Source organism: Chrysochloris asiatica, unplaced genomic scaffold (genome assembly GCF_000296735.1).
Source record: "Chrysochloris asiatica unplaced genomic scaffold, ChrAsi1.0 scaffold00054, whole genome shotgun sequence".
NCBI lineage: Eukaryota > Metazoa > Chordata > Mammalia > Afrosoricida > Chrysochloridae > Chrysochloris > Chrysochloris asiatica.
The window spans coordinates 5,365,118-5,387,324 of NW_006408572.1; the positions used below are offsets into that span (position 1 = coordinate 5,365,118).

Here is a 22,207-nt window from a genome sequence, read left to right on the forward strand (position 1 = left end):
AATGTAATCATTGTGATGAAACAAGTTGTATGATTTGCTAAATGTAAAACTATGATCTGCCCTGTAAACTTACACTCAATCCACAATAAAGAGGCTTTCTGCTCCCATGAAGATTTACATCCTCAGAAACCTCGTACAGGGTCGCTATGAGTCATAACCGCTTCCATGGCATATAACCACCAACAACCACCACATATACTTTAGCACATAAGAGAGATGCTCTGTAAGTCTGAGGACCCCTGTTGGCCTCCTCTTCTCTAAGTCCTGAAATTCCTTTACTAAGGGGAAAGTGTACAAGGAAATTGTACAATTCAATCATGAATAAGTGTATAATTCAATCATGAATATGAATGAGTTTCATTACATTATAAATAAAAGTAACTCATTGGCTAGTGGATAAATTCCCAATTTTAACAGGTGAGCTTAAGTAAGAAAATTGGGGAAAGACCTTGGAAGTGGGAAATAGGGGAGAAAAAAGAAAGTCAGGAAAAAACACCTAGAAGAATGAAGAATAAACTTTTACAAGGACACACCGGAGACATCAGGTGAGAGTCCAGTACTCAATCTGGGAACCTCTCTCCATCTTGTTATAAATGCAGGTGCCTGCTTTACACGAAGACTTGCACTTGGGTGCTTTGTTCTGACTAACGCAGCTGACAAGGCACAAAGAAACATAATTCCAGGGCATCTTCAAATCAAACTATTACAATAGCTAAATGACGGAGTAACAGTGTAGGTTACATTTTTTGTTGTTAAGTCCACTGAGAGGGTTATGACTCATAGTGACCCTTTATAGTGTTTCCAAGGAACGGCTGGTGAGTTTGAACTGCCGACCTTACAATTCAAACCGACTTGTGATCCTGCGCTTACCTACAGCGCCATATCACAATATTATCTTTCTGAGCCTCCGCTCCCCTTATGCAGGCTTCCCTCAAATCCTCAAACTCATACCACACCACAGCAACATCTGGCAAAGTCTCTCTGACCTCAGCTATGAAATCAGAGCAAAATCATCTTTTCAGAGATATGAAACGCTTACTGTCTTGCATAACAAATCTCCTAAGGTCTTTACTTCCTGACAGGGGGCAGCCTTATGGTGAACTGCCTGCCTTTTGGAGAGCACTTTACAAAGTGCTTTTACAGACAGATGCTGAGAATCTGAAAATCCCATTCTCCTCTTTTATTGTTCAATGACATCGTGCCCAGGGACTCAAATATGTTTCACAAGGAGAGATGTTTTGTTAAAACTGGCAGATACTTCATTTTCACTGAACACTGGGATTTGTCTGGAGGGCCATTCAACATTTGGACAGCCTAGAAATGGACACCAATAGGATTCGCACAGCTGAAGAACACGCCATCTCATTTACAAGGAAGAGTCTCAAGTCAAATCTTCCCTGAAAAGTAGCAAGACAGGTGAGCTTTCCTCTGAAGAGAAGTTGCTGTTGTTGTTAATATGTGGTCTTAATATTAACCTAAAAATGTATACAAACAGAGGCACGAACACAATAAACCTAATTTTTAAACTAACAAGGTTAACAGTGACTGCACAGATGGCTTTTCGTTTCTTTTTTATACTCTTCCACCATTTCCAAATACCATGCACTGCACCTGGTTGATACTGTTACAACCAGGAAAACAGCTGTATTGTGAACTGTCATTTTTATAATTCTCTTTTTTACAGGGGGGAAAAAATGATTGTTTTCTGATAATACTTACCCAAAAATATTTTCTTTTCATAAAATTGGTGGTATTCCAAACCACTAAAACCCCTAAGTTACACAAACAAGCAGCCTTGCTTCATATTTAAAACTGCACGCTTCTGTCAGGGCCCTTTCATTTCCTAACTTGAATGTGTAATGTCCCCTGCAGACAGCAGATGGCGCTCTGCGACCTTTTAAAAGCCACCACTCAACTCCACTCCTGGGTCTCTTCTGTTCTGGTACTTAACAAAACCATGACACATAAAAGCTTAATACCCACATCCAACAATACAAAAGCCGAGCATCTGGTAATGTTGATAGTTAGGAATCCTAATCAGCCAATAAATAACAAGCATTTTAATTAAAGAATCCATTACACAGATTACAATTATCTAGACTACTTCAACCAAAGGACATTTTTATCAAAGCAATTTAACTTATGAGCAAGTTTAGCAAGATCAAAGAGAGAAAGAGCAGCAAATCTGAAAAAAATAAAGATATAAATCACATTCAATTTAATTAAAATCATTCTCACTCCCCTCTTAAGCAGTTCAGAAACTCACCAAAACAAGCACACATACATGAAGGAAAGACAGAAACATTCACTGCACAGCCTCCTCAGTTCAGACCTTCTTGTCTACAGTGCTGATTTAGGTACAAAATGCTCTTGAGCCCACGTCAATTACAGGCAGTCAGGGTGACATGTCTACTGATTCTTGCAGTGCACAGCGGGCCACCCCATGGGAAACATCAACGCAGCAGGAAAAGCTGGGCAAGCGTGGCTCTAGACAGCAAGGTCTCTGAGGGCAACATGGCAACAAGTGGGGGTCCCTCGGCAACTGAAACCATCCTTTCACCCACCCAAGAGAAAAGCCATCACCTCGTAGTCCCAGAGAATACAAAAGCTCAGTAAGTGTTGCAAAAAGACATTCCATCAACTAAGCTGACCACCACAGGCCACATTGCCAACAGACACTCTAGGGCATTTTGCCTAGAATAAGTTGCAAGGTAATACAAATACTTTAAAAAAAGGTTAGCATATATATTTATCTCCTTAAACCCAGTGCCATGGACTTGATTCCGACTCACAGCGACCCGACGAGCAGTCTAGGACTGCTCCTTATGAGTTTCCAATGCTGAAATCTTTATTGAAGCAGACGCCACATCGTTCTCCTATGGAGTGTCTGGTGGCTTCGAACCGCCAACTTTTATTTAGCAGCACTTAACTACTGTGCCACCAGGGTGACAAATTCTCTCCCCACCATCGACTTTAAAAGAACACCTCGCAAAAGTTATTTACATTAGCAGAAGTGGTTGTTTTCCCAGAGCCTGGCATAATTCAAGCTCAGCCATCACCATGTGAGGTGCTTGAATCTATCTGCTGTGACTTGCCTCTCCCTAAGGAGCTGGAGCTGAAACCGATTAGCTAGTTTCATCAGTTCAGTCAGGAACACATCATCTTCTTTGAACTCCAACTCATCAGTATAGATCCAGCGAAGCATTGTCATGGTCACCTCTGGGTTAGCATCTGGAAAAGAAAGAAAGTAGACACAAAAACTGAAACCCAAAGTACCAGATGACCACTTAAGCTTTCCTGTGGGACCACTAGAATTTGAGGCTAATACAGTAAACGATGGCACACCGACACAATGAACACAGCCAGTAACAATGGTGACGAAGAGGTGTGGGCAGCACGCAACTCCGGGGAAAAGTGTGTTTTTCATGGGGCAGTGGCTAAAGGAAAGGAACATACCAAACAAACTGGGGGAAATATCTCAGCATACAACAAACAATTTACATTCGAATAAAATGATCCATGCAAATCAAAATAAAAACATGGACACCCAATGTAAATACAGGTAATGGATATAATTAGGCAAGTCACACTAATAAAGAAGCATGGTCAATAAACACTACCAATATCCAATTACAAAGCTAAACCAAAATACATTTTTTGTCTTTCAGACTAGCGAAGATTTTTTTTTTTTAAGTTTATAGTCATTCCCACAGCAAATACATTGTACATTATGACCCTAAGAAAATAATGAATACAAAGAACTGCGTGCACTAAGACAGGTGGGCACAGTCCGGCCTGTGAGCCGTATAAGGCCCACAAAACCATTTTGTCTGGCTCTGCCAAGGCAACCGCAGATCCAGGAATCACACTGGTATTGTTGTTAAGGGCCGTAGAGTATGTTCCCTGTATAGGGTTTCCAAGAACAGCTGGTGAGTTTGAACCACTGACGTTGTGGTTCAAACCAACTTTCTGGTGGAGTGCTTATCCTACAGTGCCACACCAGATAGTCCAGCCATCATAGTTGTTAAGTGCTACAGAGTCGGTTCTGACTCCTAACGACCCTGTATTGGGTTTCTGAGGCTGTAAATATTTACAGGAGTAGAGTGTCTCGTCTTTCTCCTGCGGAGCAGCTGGTAGATTGGAACTGCTGACGTTGTGGTTAGCAGCCCAGCTCGCAATCCACTACGCTAACAGAACTCCTTAGCTATCACATTTGTTGTTGTTAAGTGCCACAGAGTCAATTCCAACCCATAGCGACCCTGTATAGGGTTTCCGAGGTGCAGCTAGTGAGCTTGAACTGCGAACCTTACAGTTCAAACAATCCAGTGCATTAACCTAGAGCTCTAGGGGTGAGTTAATTAAATGTTTGACCAAATATAGCAGGCTAATTTTTAAGTTGATAGTTTTGTATGGCCCGTAAATGATGTTATCAATTTTGACAAAAGACGGGTTCCCCATCCCTACAGTAAGACATTCAGCTCAGTATTATTTTTAATAATGAAAAACTGGGCCAAAATCTTAAAAGAGTCCAACAATAGACAACCGATACAAGAAGTCATAGTATATACACACACTCTGGAAAATTTCTCTATATAATTTTAAAATATTGTTGTTGTTGTTGTTGTTATGTGCCTTCGAGTCAGTACCAACCCACAGTGACCTTATGCACAGCAGAACGAAACAATGCCCAATCCTGGACCAACCTCACTACTGTGGCTACACTTGAGTCCATCGATGCTGCCCTTGGCCAATCCATCTCGTTGGGGGTCTTCCTCTTTTTCTGTGACCCTCCACCTTATCAAACATGATATCCTTCTCTAGCAACTGGTGCCTCCTGACAATATGTCAAAAGCGTGAGAGACGAAGTTTGGCCATCTTGGCCTCTAAGGAACACTCTGGCTGCATTTCTTCCAAAACAGTTTATTGGTTCTTTTGGCAGCCCATGGCCACCTTTAGTATTATCCGCCAACAACATAACTCAAAGGCATTAATTCTTCTATGGTCTGTCTTCCTTATTCACTGTCCAGCTTTCGCATGCATATGGCTTGGGTCAGGTGCACCTTAGTCCTCAAGCTGACATCGTTGCTCTTCAGACTTTAAAAAGGTCTTGTGCAGCAGATTTGCCTAATGCAATACATCATCTGATTTCTTGACTGCTGCTTCCGTGAGTGTTGCTAGTTGATCCAAGAAGAATGAAATTATATAGAAAAGTTAAAAAAAAAATCTGTTTTGAAAGAAGTGTGGCCAGATTGCTACTTGGAAGCAAAGATGGTGGGATTTCACGTGTTGTACTTCGGATGTGTTAGACCAGTCCCTGGAGAAGGATATCATGCATGGTAATGTGGAGATCAATGAAAAAGAGGAAGACCCCCCAACAAGATGGACTGGCACAGTGGCAGCAGGAATGGGCTCAAATAAACAGAGCGGCGATTGTGAGGATGGTGCAGTGCTTTGTTCTGTTGCACACGTGTCACTATGAGTCAGAGTCAACTCCACAGCTGTTAACAACATTGTTGTTGTACAGAGCAAAAAAATAAAAAAAGAGGTTCACTATAAGCAAGTAAAAACTAAAACACAGACTCTATTATCTCCTTTGTTGTTGTTGTTAAGTGCCATTGAGTTGGTTCTGACTCCGAGCGACCCTGCATAGGTTTTTCAAGGAGCAGCTGGTGGGTCTGAACTGCCAACCTGTGGTTAGTCTTCTTAAAACCAAGCAGTAGTTTGCCTTAGCTAATAAACCTGGCTAGGCTCCTTTACTAACCTTCCTCAAGTGATCCAAGCAATGAACTTGAGTTGCATAATTGATAAATCAAAACCTGATTCATTAAACAAGTATCTAAAAAGCTATTTAAAAATCAGCAGCAGCAGAGAATTCCTGGGAGCTCTCCATATTTCAAATAAAGTGAGGTTCAGATGATGGCAAGCTTTCTCAGCCCAGCCTCACTCCTCCCCTAATCTACCAAGTATACTGAGAAGAAATCCATTCTGAGACTCAGTGCTGTGAGGGTAGGCAGAGAACATTAAACCAGGGACGAAACCAATATTCTCTAGCTGTAAAACTCCGATGACAGCTAAACCAGGAGTTCTCTTTCATAGGAACAGACTGAGAAGACAGACCACTTGGCCTCTGTGATCTTCACAATATAACAGTTTATCTGCTGCTACTGCTACAGGCAAGCACTAGATCACAAAGTAAGTAGTTCCAACTCACCAGTCACTCCTCAGAAACCTTACACATGGTGGCTATGAGTTAACAACAACAGTGGCAGTCACCACATGATCTGGGACACATCAGGGACTTCTGAGGATAATCAGGAAAAAAAAACAAAAAAACATCCAAACTTCTGACTCCGTTTCGGCTGTAGTCCTAGATACATACAGTCTCACAATTTGGAGACTGAGATTTCCAACATGGCTTACTTACCTTTCGTTTTGTTTTGATTGGAAATCAATGTTTTACAAGACAAACAGCTGAAAAGATCAGGAATCAAGTTATCTGTATACAATCAGTCATAATTGTATAAGCTGAAGCATAACTGAGTCAATTAACTTTGCTACTTGAATTCTACAGAAGCTCTGGTAGCACAGTGGTTACGAGCTGGACTGCTAACCTCAAGGTCAGCCTTTCTGCTCACGTAAACATTTAACCCTATGCAGGGTCGCTATGTGTTGGAACCGACTCCACGACACACCACCACCACCACCTAAAAATTCTATATTTACTCTATCAAGAGTTAAGAAAGGCATTTTAAATCTACTCTGACTCTGGTTAAATTAAATTCTCTTTGAGGTTCCAACGATTTTTGTCTCCAACATTGCTTCTTTTCCAGTAAAAATATCATTGTAGTTAGTGTAACTTAAGGACTCATTAATATATAACCTCTTGGAAAATAAAAGCAAACCCCAAACTACAATTCTAAATAATCTGTGTCAAAAGAAATCAAAGAACATAACTGTTATTATGTCAGATAATACATAAGTCAACCCATTCTAACTGGTTTTACCCCAAAACTCTGAATATAGTATGAAAACCTGCTGCCTCGGGATTCTAAAAAGCAACAAAAGCAGTTGAGTTGTGGAGGGCAAAACCTGCAGTTTCCTGACTGTCTGGGATGACTGCCCTGACGGTGGGCTCCAATCAAGGGCAACACTGCTGCAGTGGTTGTAGGGATGGCTAAGGTCTTTCTGGCCAGATGAACCAGGTAAAGGAGACCCTGCAAGCTGAAGAGTAAGGAGAGAATCCTGAGTGAAGAGAGCCAGAAAAGACTATCCAAATTCTGTGCATGACTGCACATGAGTCTCAGGCTTACCTCAGAACTAAGCAAGTAGTTAACAATTACTGCAACCCAACTTCAAGAACTGAAGCAAGATTCAAGACAATACATATAGAATAGAAGGTGAAGCAGGAACTTGCAGTCTGAGTCTAAAGAGATTTATTTAACATGGTCTAGAGTTGTCTTAGTATGGCGCTGCGGTTAATACACTGTGCTGCAAAGTCAGTATGAACCACAAGATCGGCAGTTCAAGCTCACCATCTGCTCCTTGGAAACCCTATATACAGGGTCACTATGGGTTGGAACCAACTCAATGGCACTTAACAACAAGAAAGTTTATAGCAGGCCCTGGAATTTACACAACATAACATTCACAATGTCCAAGATACAATTTGACATAGAAAGAACTAAGAAAATGTGTTTTTTTCTCCAAGTAAAAACAATCAAAAGATGCCAACCCTGAGATGGCCCACATACTGGATATATCACAGAATTGAAAGCATTTATTCGAACTATGCTTTCTGTTAAAACAAGATAAAGTGAAGCACAGTTGGAATGAAAAGATTTTCATTGTTAGCAGATAAACCAAAAAAGAACAAATGGATATTGTAGACGTGAAAAGCTCAATGTGTGTCATTTAAAAACAACCTCATTCAGTGCGCTCAAAAGCAGAGTGAAGATAGCAGTGGGGAGCCAGTGAACTTTAAAACAGATCTCAGAGAGCACCCAATGTGAAGGACAAACACTCAAGGACACCTGGGGGATAACAAAGGTCTAGTACCTGTGTTACTGGAATCTCACAGAGAAAGAAAAGAGACCAGGAAAAAAAACACATTTGAAGAAATGAAAATCAAGAACTTTCCAAACTGAAAGCCATAAATTTATAGATTCAAGAAGATCCATGAACGCCAAACAGGAACACAAGCTTATTTAGACATAGTGTAATCAAACTGCTAAAACACACACAAGTCCTGGTACGGTGCTGTAGGATAAGCACTAGACCATAAAGTTGGTTTGAAGCGTAAGGTCGGCGGTTCAAACTCAACCATCTGCTCCTCGGAAACCCTATATAGGGACACTATGAGTAGAAACCAACTCCATAGTACTTAACAACAACAGCAAAAACCAAACATAAGAGTATCTCAAAGGCACTTAACAACCCTGGAAACCCTATATGTACATGTGCTGATTTAAATGCCTTTGAGTCAGTTCTGACTCAACGACCAAGATAGGGTTTCCAAGGAGCAGACAGTGAGTTTGAACTGCTGACCTTGAGATTCAAACGGTCTTTTGGTCCAGTGCATTAACCCACAATGCCACATCAGGACTTTATATATACGAGGAGTCATGATATGGCACTGTAGGGTAAGCACTGGACTGCTAACTACAAGATGTTGTTGTTGTTGTTATGTGCCATGGAGTCGGTTCCGACTCATAGTGACCCTGTACAGGGTTTCTGAGGCTGTAAATCTTTACGCGAGCAGACTGCCTCATCTTTCTCTCGCGGAACTGCTGGTAGTTTCGAACTGCTGACCTTGCAGCTCACAGCCCGATTCGTAACCACTACGCTACCAGAGCTCCTTCAAACCCACCAGCCACTCCTTGGAAACCCTGTACAGGGTCACTATGAGCCGGCACTGACTCGATGGCACCTAACAACATATATCTATATCTTACAGCAATGGTGCTCAATCAGAGATGACTTTGCCTCTCAGGGAACATTTTTCTGTAGGTATTTTTATTTGTCAAAATGAGGTGAGTGCTATTGGCACTAGTGGTTGTTGATCAGTACCGAGGAGTCGGTTCCGACTCACAGCGACCCTGTACAGGATTCCCAACAAGGCTGTAAATCTTTACGGGAGCAGAACAATGGGCAGTTAGCAGCCCAATTCATAACCAAATACTGCTAAATCCCATAATGCACAGGACAACACCCTCCACCTACAATAAAGAATTATCCAGTCCAAGGTCATCAGTAGATGCTGAGGTAGAGGAACCATGCATGCCCCAGAGCAACCACTACAAAATAATGCAAAGAGATGTAGTCAAAAAGCCCACTGATAAATTAAAATGGAATAAATCTTCAAATTACCCAAAGGCAGGCACAAACAAGGAAACACAGGAAAAAAAGGGGGGAACAAACAGAAATTAAAGGGAAAAAAGGGGTTGCCTTTATCATAAAAATATAATCACATTAAATATAAATGTTCTAAATATTCCAAATAAATGCAGAGATTTTTTTTTAAAAAGCAAGATCTACAAGAGACACATTTTCAACATAAACAAAGGTTTAAAGTTGTTGTTGTTAAGTGCCCTAGAGTCGGTTTTGATTAAGAACAACTCTGTACAAGGTTTTGGAGAAGTACTGAAAGTAAGTGGAAAAGATAAATAACGCAAACCCTATGTATTAAGAAGGCTGGAGTAACTACTTTAGTAGCAGATAAAGTAGTGTTCAAAACAAAGAATATGCCAGAGATAAAAAATGGGCATTTCAAAACGATGAAATGCACAATTCATCAAGAAAATATAATAAAGGTATTTTTTTATGTGTGTAATATCAGAGGCTCAAAATACATGAAGCAAAAAGGGAGAACATGACAATTTCAAATTATATATAATAGGATATGCTAACACCAAAATGTTGTACAACAAAACTAACAAACTTCTGACAACATTGTTTAGGGAAAAAAAAGAGCACAAATCATCAGTATAAAGAATGAAAAAGTAGTTACCACTCCAAACAACCTTATAGCAGCAAATCAACAACTTGGATAAAATAGATGAATTTTTGAAAAAATACAACTTCCCAAAACTGACAGAAGAAACAAACTCTTAACCTCCCTGTATTTATTAAATAGATTTAATTTAGTATCAAACACCTTTCCACCAAAAAGCAACCTCCAGACCCAGAGGATTTCAGTAGTGAACTCTTTGAAACATTTTAAAAAGTAATAATAAATTCCAATCTTACAAAATTTTTAAAAAACAAACAGAAAATGAGGGCTCACCACATTACTTATTTCAGAGGCCTGCACAATCCCAATAGCAAAACCTGACCAAGGCAATAATATCACAAAAAAAACATTTCATGCCAATATCCTTCATGATTAGAACAAGACGGATGGGAGAACAGTTAGGCAGGCTTTCATGGGCTAAGTGGGACAGAGGTAAATGATGATGTATGCACAACCTTGGAACAACACGGCTTTGGGATACAGGGATTGAAGCATGGTTTGAATGGGTAAAAAAGGGGAATAATGTTAAGATGCTTGGCTGTCTTTGGAATCTTGTTTTCCTTTGCCTACCATTGTGAAATAGACACTTGGGGGTGGGGGTGGGGGGTTAGAATACCCAGAAACATCACAATTGAAAGCTTGTAAACTCCTTCTTCAGCCTATAACTGATTGGAATACCTTAAAGGGGGCTAGAAGTTGCCCAATGAAAGAGGCCTCCTGTGGAGCTTGTGCATTGCATAAGACCATAGGTGGAAACCAGAACCCCATCCAGAATTGTCTGAGGTGGAAGTTTTCCACTGGAAAAGACAAGTAGACCAGCCTGGAGTGGCTAGAAGAACAGAAGATACTTCATGAAGAACAGAAGAAAAAATCAAAAACAATAACAGCAGTCTGATTGATTACTACAAGAACAAGTAAGCTGTTCACAGAGGAATCATCAAGGAAAGTGGTCAGGTCCCCTCTGAGCTAACTCCCTTCCAAGACTGGGATTCAAGGGGAATACACGAGCAGGCATGTGGCATGGCTGTTGACCAAGTTGATCACCGATAAAGGGAAGAGGGGGAAAACACAGCAGTGAAGTTGGGATCTAAGTCCGATCACATTCTATAGACCCTTGTGAACCCAGGAGGAGACCTGGATGGCCAGCAGTTCGGCAAGACCCGGGGACTCTGGGGCCCAGAGGCAGTGACTTGGCCACAGAAGACTAGAGTGGAGAGTGAAGCATCCAGCTGATATGAAGTGAGGGGAGATGCACAAGAACACCCATACTTGCAGATAGTACCCACTTGACCTAGCTTCGATAGCTGGATGATCAGAACTCAACTAGAAGAAAGAAGAGAGAAGGAAAAAAAAAAGAGTAACCCACTACAAATTGATGAACTTTACCTACACTTACGGATGTAGTGGAGTCCAGGTGTGGCACTGTGGGTTAATGCACCAGACTGGAAAGACATTTGAACTATATGGTTGACGGTTCAAGCTTATCAGTTGCTCCTCGGAAACCCTACATAGGGTCACTATGGGTCGGAACCGACTCGGTGGCACTGAACAACAACAATGGATGTAGTAGCTCAAAAAAGGGAACAAATCTTTACAGCAGGTAATCACTCCCACCCCCTCACAGTGGGCAACTTGGACAATGGCTACCCAAAACGGGGGCGGGAAGGGCCTATGAAGGCAAGAAGTGACTGGCTTACAAACTTTCAAGAAGGAACCTAGTTCCAGACAGGGGAGAGATAGGTAGAGCCTCCACTGAATGATTTCCAATCTGTTGGGACGGGGCTAGCAAAAGGAAATGGGGATAAGACTCTTGTGGTACAATAGTGAATAACTGCCATCAGGACTGACTGAGGGTCGGAAACATAGAGGTAGATGTTTTTAGACAAAAGGAGGGGAGTGATTGATTTTGCAGCCCAGGAACGGAGGTCCCTGGGACCACCAAGTGAGAAAAGCGGAGCGCGGAACCCTATCCAGAGAGTCAGTGACACCTGGGATGGAGACAGACAAGATGACACGGATAGATCAAGTGGCTGGGGACACTGGACTCAGGGAGGGAGAGGGGCTATGTGCTGATGGCCCGAGGGGTGGGGGCCGGGGGGGGGCAGGCATGTGGGGGTGTACCCTTTGGTTATTTGATGATGCATGGAAGGAACTGTAATCATTGCAATGAAATGATATACGATAGGATGATAGGATGAATTTAAAACTGATGTTCTCCCATGTAAACCCACATAATTCACACACACACAAAAAATCCTTCATGATTACTCATATATAAACAGCTGTAACAGAGTATTCCAACTAACATTATATGCATAATGATAAAAGATTAAATCATTTCTCCCTGAGACTGAGAACAAGACAACAATGCTCATTTTCAGAGAAATGAGTTGTATTCAGATTGCATACAGAAACCTTTAAAAGTCAAGAAGACAAACCACCCAATTTTTAAATGGGCAAAAGATCTGAACAGACATTTCACAAGATACATGAACAGTCAGTAACTCAACATTATTAGTCATTAAACCCTAACAAAATAAAACCACAATGCACTCCACATCCATTAGAATGGCGAAAGTCAAAAAGAAAAAATCACAATACCAAGTGTTAGTAGATGTGGAACGGCTGGAACTCTATAGGTTACTGGAGGGAATGTAAAATAGTGCACCCATTTTGGAAAATAACTCAATGGTTTCTTAATATTAAACACACACTCCTAGGTATCTACCCAAGAGAAACAAAATCATACGTCTACATAAAGACCTGTGCACAACTAACACAGTAATTTTACCAGCAACAGCCCCAAACTGGAAACAAACCAACTGCCCAACAGGCAATGAAATAAACAGTATATTGAAGTGAGCAGAGGAAGAGGGCCCCACTATCACCAATACACACACACTACAATACACTGCAAGTGTGGTGACTCCCTTCGGTAAGCACTGGACTGTGAACCACAATGTTCACAGTTTGAGCCTGCCAGCAGCTCCGTGGGAGAAAGATGAGGCTTTCTGCTCCTGCAAAATTTTAAACGCCTCAAAAATCCAATACAGGGTCACTATGCAACTCAAAGACACTTAACAACAACAACACAACACATTAGGATTTTGGATGAATCTCAAAATCTTTATGCTGAATGAAAGAAGCCACTTTTGAATGACTCCACTTTTATAAAAAAGTTGAGTAAATGCAAACTAACCTATGGTAGTAGAAAGCAGATCATTAGATGCTACAAACGACAAGAAGAATTTTGGGGGTGATGGAAATGTTTGTTTTCTTGACTGATTATGGGGGTGGTTTCACAGGTGTATCCATATGCCAAAACGAAATACCCTGTATACCTTTTAGGTGGGCAATTATTACACTTCATTATAAAGCTGACCTGGAGCGCTCTCACTCAGGCTCCCAGGTCTTTGTTGCAGGGGTGAGCTTAATGTGTCTGCTTACTCTGCCACCTTGCCGATTCCTCTCTAATCTTTGTTGGTTTGAGTTCACTAAATGTTCTTTTTCGTTTTCTTTTTAGTCATTTCACCAATTTTGCTTTACCTTTGCAGTCTTGATTTTTTTCTTTGGAATGTTTTAGCTTAATTATTTTTTCTCTATGAATTATCAATTGTCTTGTTTTCCAATAAAGCTTAAGACACTGACTTTCAGAGTATGTATCGGCTGCATCTTAACTATCTGGATAGGTATTGTTTTCACTGTGATTAATTTTTTAATGTTCAGCTTCCTCTTCTAGTTGGCACTCAGCCCACCTTCCTGTTCTATCCTCTGATGCTCAGGGTTAGAATGCTGACCCACTGAGCCAGTGCCGAATGTCTTTCACTCTTTGGCTAGGGCTTATAGCTCAGAGGAGTGCCTTTGGGCATTTGTCAGTAGCCCTAGAAAGGCTTTGCAACATTGCCTGAGCAGGGCAGAGACTAAGGCAAAGGGGGACGAGCCAGAGAGATGCCTGTCTGTGGGTACCAGTGAGAAGAGGACATCCTGACTGGAAGAACTGTGCTCTGAGCATTTCTGACCCTGAACTGAACTTGATGACTTCTCTCAGAAGCCTCCATAACTGTGAGCATGATGTCTGAGTTCTGTGTGACCAGTGCAATGCACTATCGAACTGAGTAGACAGTGATGTGGGTGGACGCATACTAGTAGGCAAGATTGGAGGTGGAGGTAAGCTTGAGCTCAGCCTTTTATGTGGAGTCTATCTACTCTCCCCTTGAGAAAAGCCAGAGCTTACATGAGCTTTGCGCCCACCCCACCACACACCCTTCTTTTTCTTTTTTTAAATTTTAACCTAAAAACAATTTCGCTGTCTGTGTCAGACTGTGATAGCTGTCCACATGAAGTGGCACAGTCGATAAAACCATCCTCGATAACCACTTTCTCCCTGCTCTGATCAACAATCTGTAGAAGACTGCTTTGACTGTGGGTCAAAATGTTTAAATCCTAATACTCAGATTGGTATCCTGGTGTGGTGCTGAGGGTTAATGTGCTGGGCTGCAAAGTCGATCTGAACTGCAAGGTTGGTGGTTCAAGCTCACCAGCAGCTCCTCAGCATAGTTATCTTCCAGGTTCATTCATGTTATGAAGTGTTTCACAGATTCTTCATTATTCATCAATATGGAGTACTGTTCCATTGTGTGTATATAACCAAATTTGTTTGAACACTTTTGTGTTGATGGGCATTTAGGCGATCTCCATCTTTTTGGTACTGTGAATATTGCTGCACTGAACATATTTCTGTTACTATTAAGTGCTGTGGAGTTGGGTGCAACTCACAGAGATTCTGCATAGGGTTTCCAAGGAGCAGCTGATGGGTTTGAACTGCCAACCTTGCCGTTGCAAACCAGCCTTGTGGTCCAGTGCATTATCCTGCAACACCACATGCATTTGTGTTATGGCTCTTCTTTCTTGAAGATACGTAACAAATAGAGAGAGGTTGCAGGGTCAGACAGTATTTCTATTTCCAACTTCTTAAGAAAGTGCCATACTGTTTTCCTTAAGTATGTTTTAAAACTCCTCTCCTGATTCCAATGTGTGGTCAAACTTCAGAACCAACTCTTTAGCTCCTTGCTAGTCAAAGTATTGTCCATGTACCAGCAGCTTAAGCTTTACCTAGAAGTCTATTAAAAAGGCAACTTCTCGGCCTCCACCCCAACCCTCCTGAATCAGAATCTGGATTTTAATAAACTCTCTAAGTGATTAACATGCACTCTCAAACTGGAGAAGCACTAGCCTTGGTAACATAGTGGGTTACGAATTGGGCTTAGTGCTAAGAGCAAGGTCAGAAGTTCAAATTTGCCAGCTACTCCACAGGAGAAAGGTAAGGTTTTCTGCTCCCATCTTTACAGTCTCCAAAACCTGATACAAGGTTGCTATGAATTGGAACTGACTCTAAAGTACACAAGCACCAACAACCATTTTGTCTCAGTATTCAAATATGCTGGCTGATAACCCTAAGGGGCAGACTTCTCCTCAAAACACGCTGAGATTCAGACAGGCTAAAGAACTTGTTCTCACCTTTTACACAGTTAGTATAAATAGTCCAGAATCTGAACCAGGAGTAGCAGAGTTCATGGCCAATGCCATATGTTCACAAACTTCCTCTTTTCATGACACTTTTAAGATCTCAGAAACTTTTCCATTGTACCCTATAGGCCAAAAGAAACATCTAAGAGTTCCTGTTGAAGTAGTTAGGTTTAAACAACTTTAATAAGTACTTGTCATTGTTGCTAGAGTTGGTGCTGGTGCTGACTCATAACAAACTAGCCTAACAATTTTCATTGTTATTGTTAAGTGCCATTAAGTCAGTTATGACTCATAACGACCCTGTATAGGGTTTCCAAGGTGAGTTTGAACCATCGACCTTGTGGTTCAAATTGACCTTGCAGCATAGGGCTTTATCCCACAGTGCCACACCTGGACTCCAACAATTTAAAAGCCACTTGAAAACAAGAGAAATATTAATTTAAAATATTATTTCACTCTTAAATAACCACAAGTAGTTATTAATGGAATGTGTGTACCTTAGGCACAGCACAGCTCCTCCAATCTTGAAATCAGGCCCAACTCTGGTACCCTCATATCCTGTTTCACATTGATCTTTGCATGCTATTTGCTTATCACATTGACTGCCAAAAGCCCAACTTCGCAGATAGGCCATTGTATTAGTCATCTACTGCAGTTTAGCATATTATACCCCAAAACTTTGCAACTCCAAATATGAAACATTTGTCGTATCTCGGAGTTTCTGAGGTTTAGGAATCTGGGAGCCACTTGGCTGGGTGGTTCTGACTTAATGTCCCTTCTGAGCCTGCAGTCAGGCAGTGGTCAAGGCAGCAGCCACTGGAAGGCTTCACTGGACGGAGGCCATCAGGGTGTATGCTGGGGTGTTCTCAGAACATGGCAGCCGATTTCCCACCAACTCAGCCGTCCAAATGAGAACAAGAAGGAAGCCTCAATGTCTTTGATGAAGTACCATGGCGTCACTTCTGCCTCATTCTATTTGTGAGCAGTGAGTCATTCAGGAGGTATAGCATACACTTAGAGGAGATGTATTAGCCTATACTTCAGAGAGCACAACAAATACGGGGGCATATTTAAAACCACATGGATTTCATCAAAAGGAATACAGCACAATCTAACACTGGTACTGAACAACCCTGAGTTAGCAGTTCACACAGAATTCAACAGATATCAAGTATTACATGGGACTCCTGAAAATGTAAATCATCCAGGGATCCCCTGTGACTAAGCTGTTAACACCTTGGGGTGCCTCAGCACAGTCTGGGAAGCCTATGCTCTCTCCACTGCACAGCGCAACCTCCCCAGGGGATGCTTCAGACAAAAAGGAGGAAGGAAGGATGCCTTCTGATCTGTGGAAGAGCTTCTTCACAGGACACAGAACTCGTTCCAGGAAAGCTGACTGATTCACACCATAAGCTCTGTCAGGGAGCCAGAAGATCTTTGACTGGATAAGGCATGCAAAACCCCTCTTACTTCCAAACAGCCCTTCTAAAGCATCTGAAGCTCTCACAGTGTTAGCTGCAACTAGTAATGTGTTACAGAGAGATTATAAACAAATCGTTTTGCCTGAAGCAAATGGCTTTACTTTACAAAGAAGAAAAGACAGTGTTCTCCTGGTCTCAACGTTTGTTTCAATGTGTTAAACTAACAGTCATATTCTTTGTCTTCTCAGCTCATAAATCAGCACGTTTACAAACTTGCATCTTTATAATGCATTAGAGGCAGAGTTCCTTATACTTTTGATTCCATTTTCCTTAACACTGACATCTTAGATAACCATAGTACAATGGGTGACCAATGCCAGACAATTTGGATCAATACAATACTACTAAATGGCTACAGACTTTATTTTAATTTTGCCAATTTTCCCACTAATGGTTTTCTGGGTAAGAATCCAATGGGGGAGTCCACATTGCCTTTGGGTATGGTGTCTCCTTAATCTCTATCAATCTCTTAATAGTTCTTCAGTCTCCCTCGTCTTTCATGACCCTGATGTGTTTGAACCACAATGATTAGCTGTATTTTGTAGAATGTTCACCAATTTGGGTTTGTCTGATGTTCCTCATGATGCAATTTATGTTATCTAATGAGGCCAAGGACCCCACAGAAGTATCGGTGTTTTGTTAGTGCGTCTTATCAGGAGCCTAACATTTCACTTTTTTTTTTAACACTATCAGCGTTAACCAAAGTTCCATGTAGCCAACTACTTTAAAATACTTGATATATAATGCCTGTCTATCTCTGTCACCATTTGCTAAAACTCTTGAAATAATTAAAAGGAAAAAGGTGGAGCTTTAAAAGTCTATACTTCAGAGAGCACATCAAATACGTGGGCACATTTAAAACCACCATGGATTTCATCAAAAGGCATACAGCACAATCTAACACTGGCACTGAACAACCTTGAGTTAGCAGCTCACACGGAATTCAATCGATGTCAAGTACTGCGTGGCGCTCCTGTCCATGTGAACAGCAATCTACCTATGTTCACAGCTTTATCTTCAGTATCTCAAGAAGTGCCTGCCACTCAACATTTGTTATGTAAGTAGAATCATTCTGGAGAAACAAAACACAAAAGTTCATTGAATGAATGTAATCAAGTCTGATAATCCGGGAAAAGTTAAACCACTTAAAACATAGCTTTCATGCTATTTATACATTAGTTAATAAAAGCCTATTTCCAGTGTCCCAAAAATGCTGGCAAGCCATGCAGAGTTAATTCTTCCAAGTATCATGTCACACAGTCTTCCCAGGCCGTTCCAGCTGCTACAGCCCCGGATTTAGGCAATCACACCCATGCCTGGGCAATGCAACAAGACTGCTGGTCAAAATACCCAGGGAAACATGACCAGATCCACACTGCCTATGGCACTGCCACCTTGACCCACTTCAAAGGTAAACTTCAGAGAGGAAAGTAAAGATGGCTACTATCACGGTCTTGTAGGTAGTGCCTGACCTAACAAAACCATACATACACACACACACACACACACACACACACACACACACACAGTTTACACTGACCACCAACCACTCTGCAAGAGAAAGAGGAAGCTGTCTGCTCCTGTACAGTTCCAGTCTCAGAAACCCTATGGGCTAGAGGGTTGCTGAGTCAGAATTGACTCGATGGCTGTGGGTTTGAAGTGAATCATTCCTGAAAGCAAACCTTACAGCAGGGATCACACCATGCTTTTATTTTCAACACAAAAGGGGTCCAGGAACATTTGAAGGTATTGATATTATACTTTCCTGTGGCACTGTGGGTTAATGTGCTACACTGCAAAGCCATCTGAACTGCAAGGTTGGCAGTTCAAGCTCACCAGCAGCTCCTTGGAAACCCTATACAGAGTTGATTTGGGTCAGAACCGACTCGACAGCACACAACAACAAACTCTAGACAACCTCCTAAATCACAGTGAAGCAACCTTATGCCCAATCACTGAATTAAAATACTCAATAAAATAAAAAATAAAATAAAATGTATAGTATCTAGCAAAATTTTTTAATTAAATGTTTAAAGTTAACTTTTTATACCTAGTTGCAATTTTCTTTGTTTTTATTATATAATTTTGTTTGTTCTTGGCAGCCATCACATTTTCATTTTCCCCACTCTTACTCATTTTCATTAAATTAAATATTTCCTGGTGTGGCGCTGGATCACAAGGTCAGTTTTAACCACAAGGTCAGCAGTTCAAAACCACCAACCACTCCTCAGAAACCAATGGTCGCTATGAATTGAAATCAACGTGATGGCACTTAACAACAACAACAACAAAATGATGTAAATGGAGTCCTGGTGTGGTGCTTTAGGATACACACTGGCCTGCTAATGACAAAGTCAGCAGCTCAAACCCACCAGCCACTCAGAAAGCCAATACAGAGTTGGTATGAGTCAGAACTGACTTGACAGCCCTCAACAAGAACAGAATGATGTTAATGGAAACCTGGTGTGGCACTGTACAAGGAGTACTGTACTGCTAGCCATAAGGTTGGTAGTTCAAACCCACCAGCCATCCTCGGAAACTACACAGGATCACTAAGAGCCGGAACCAACTCCACAGCACTTAACAACCTTGTTTTGTAAGACTTCTCAGGTGTCAGTCATCAATGATACCAAAGTTAGTTTCTTTCATACCTCAAACATACAACAAGGATGTTACTGTATACACGGCCCTGGCCTGAAATGGTTTAACAGCCAGTTTGCTCCAACAGAGTCTCAGCTCCATTAGGGCAGGGACTGGTCACATCCACTCAGTGTTTCCAGCACTGAGCATGGAAAACAGGACCCTCTCAACTGGCAAGCCTTTTCAACAAAGACACAATCCAGCAGCAAGTTCACATAGTCATTTCCGAAAATACCTCAGATCTTAATGCTGATCGTATGAAGGGGCTTCAGAAGGTTCTTGGAAAAAATTCCATCATCTTTTAATTCAATTTTTCCATAAACTTTTTGAAGCTTTCTTGTCTGTTACAACTCTCAATACTATTAATAGCAGAATAATAATTAAGTTTTTTTTTGTTTTTTTTACTTCTAACAGCAGCTTGATAAAGACTAACTGAGAATGTGATTTAAAGTCGGGTTTTGAAAATTATATTTCTAAGTCCATTCACTCCCATATTTATCCAAATTATACACAATATAATGTGGCATAGAGAAGTCTTGGTGTGGTGCTGTAGGATAAGCACTGGACTGCAAGGTCGTTTAAACTGCAAGGTTGGTGACTCAAACTCACCAACTGCTCCCTGGAAACCCTAGACAGGGTTACTACTGGAACCACCACCACCAACAGTGTGGCATAAGACCATTAAGTAACAGGAAGCACTAGCTGAATGCACTTACTCAAATTCTGAAGACAAGTGATGGTCACTCTTTATGTTAGTTTTGAATTCAATTCTTATAGACCCAGAAAACTACTTCTAAGAAAGGACTTCAAAAAGTTTATGGGAAAAAATCCATTATCTTTTCATTCCATTTTCCCACAAACTTTTCAAAGCTTCCGAATATTTACACATTAGAAATTGTAAGAACACTGCCCACTAAGCCCACTGTCACTGAGTCGATTCCAACTCACAGCAACCTGTACAGGGCTTCTGAAGCTGTCCATCTTTACAGGAACAGAAAGCCTCATCTTTCTCCTGTGGTATGGCGGGTGGGTTTGAACTGCCAACCTTGTGGTTAGCAGCCCACTGTTTATCCTACACCACCACCAAGGGCACTGCAGATACTCAAGTATTCACTGATTTGTAAATTAGCCAGACACTAAACCAAAACATCCAGGGAAACACAACTTGTTGACTCGTTAATCATATGACAATTTCATGGGCACTAGCAATTGAGAGTACACTACAAGTATTCCAAAATGAGTCACCATAACCTTCTGCCAAGAGTTCTTGCACTGGCACTTTGGAGTCCCTGACCAAGCGGACGCTCACCTGACAGGTCCAGCTCTTGGGTGGAAGACAAGTTGGCCAGACTCCAGCTGTCACTGCGGGCTGCCAGAACAAACTTGTGAGCACTAACGTGCCTGCCCCCAACCTTTATCTTCAGATCACTGATGGAGAAAAATATCCAGATATAAAAAGAGAAATGGCATCATAAACACATATAGCTAAGTATATGATTAATCAACATGCATCTGCACAAGTACATTCACAGAAAAATTATTTCTACATGAGAGCCCTTAATTCTCACAGGTCATGTTTTATATTATGTTGCTAGACAGCTTTAGTTCACATGGCATGCTTTGCACCCAAAGGTATCTCCTAGTGGGATATCTACAAGTAGAATGATGACTATTTATCCACATACTAGAAAAGGTTTTATGCAAAATAAATTAAGATAAATCACACAAGGAAGAGAGGGACAACTTGAAAGATGGTGCCCACAGTTCTTAAGGCCACTGTGCTGCTGTGGTCCATACTAATGCTGAAGTAATCAGGTTAACCAGAAACACTACCAGCTAAGGAGCTCTGACAAGAGCTGAAGTAATCAGGTTAACCAGAAACACTACCAGCTAAGGAGCTCTGACAAGAGTAGACAAGAACATGAACCCCAATACTTGACTCCATGCTCTTACCAGAAACATTTAGACCGAATACTGGCCATTATTTTATTCAAAATTTATAAAGAAATGGAGCATGGAGGAATTTTTTCTTTTCAAAACATATTTTCACAGAAATGCAGGCAGAGATGATGACATGAAGAGAGGGACTGGACTCTGGACTGATGGAAAAAGAGGGACTGGGTGCTGGCGGCCAGGAGGTAGGCTTGCAGAATGTGCCCTTTGGTTGTTTTAATGATTAGGTATTCCTGAGTGTTTCTGTGTACATCCCCCCACCCACCCACAGAAAAAAAAGAACAGGGAATGGAAGAAAATACTGTTGAATGATGATGCATGGAGATTATAATCACTGTAATGAAACAATGGTGTAAAGTCAATGTTCTCCCATGTAAACTATCACTCAGTTCACAATAAAAACTTTAAAAACACTGGGGGGAAAAAGTTAATGTAGATAAAACTATAAAATTCAACAGAACATATTTGTTTTAGCATAACATATACTATAAATTGACTTTGTCTACAATGCCTACATTTCTGTTAATGCCCAGAATTAGTTGTATTTCTCTTCATCTATTCTTCTCTGCTTCTTACTACACCCTTTTTAATACAAAAA

At 41.2% G+C, this 22,207-nt stretch overlaps 1 protein-coding gene across 1 annotated transcript in view; it reads right to left on the reverse strand.

Moving 5' to 3' along the window:
• ANKFY1 (ankyrin repeat and FYVE domain containing 1) overlaps positions 1-22,207 on the reverse strand; it is a 105,975-nt gene that overhangs the window by 47,954 nt on the left and 35,814 nt on the right. Inside the window, exons 5-6 of the mRNA XM_006863474.1 lie at positions 20,966-21,084; positions 3,096-3,231 (exon numbers count right to left, since the gene is read on the reverse strand). Of these exons, the coding sequence (XP_006863536.1) occupies positions 3,096-3,231; positions 20,966-21,084 (255 nt within the window). The remainder of the gene's footprint in view (positions 1-3,095; positions 3,232-20,965; positions 21,085-22,207) is intronic.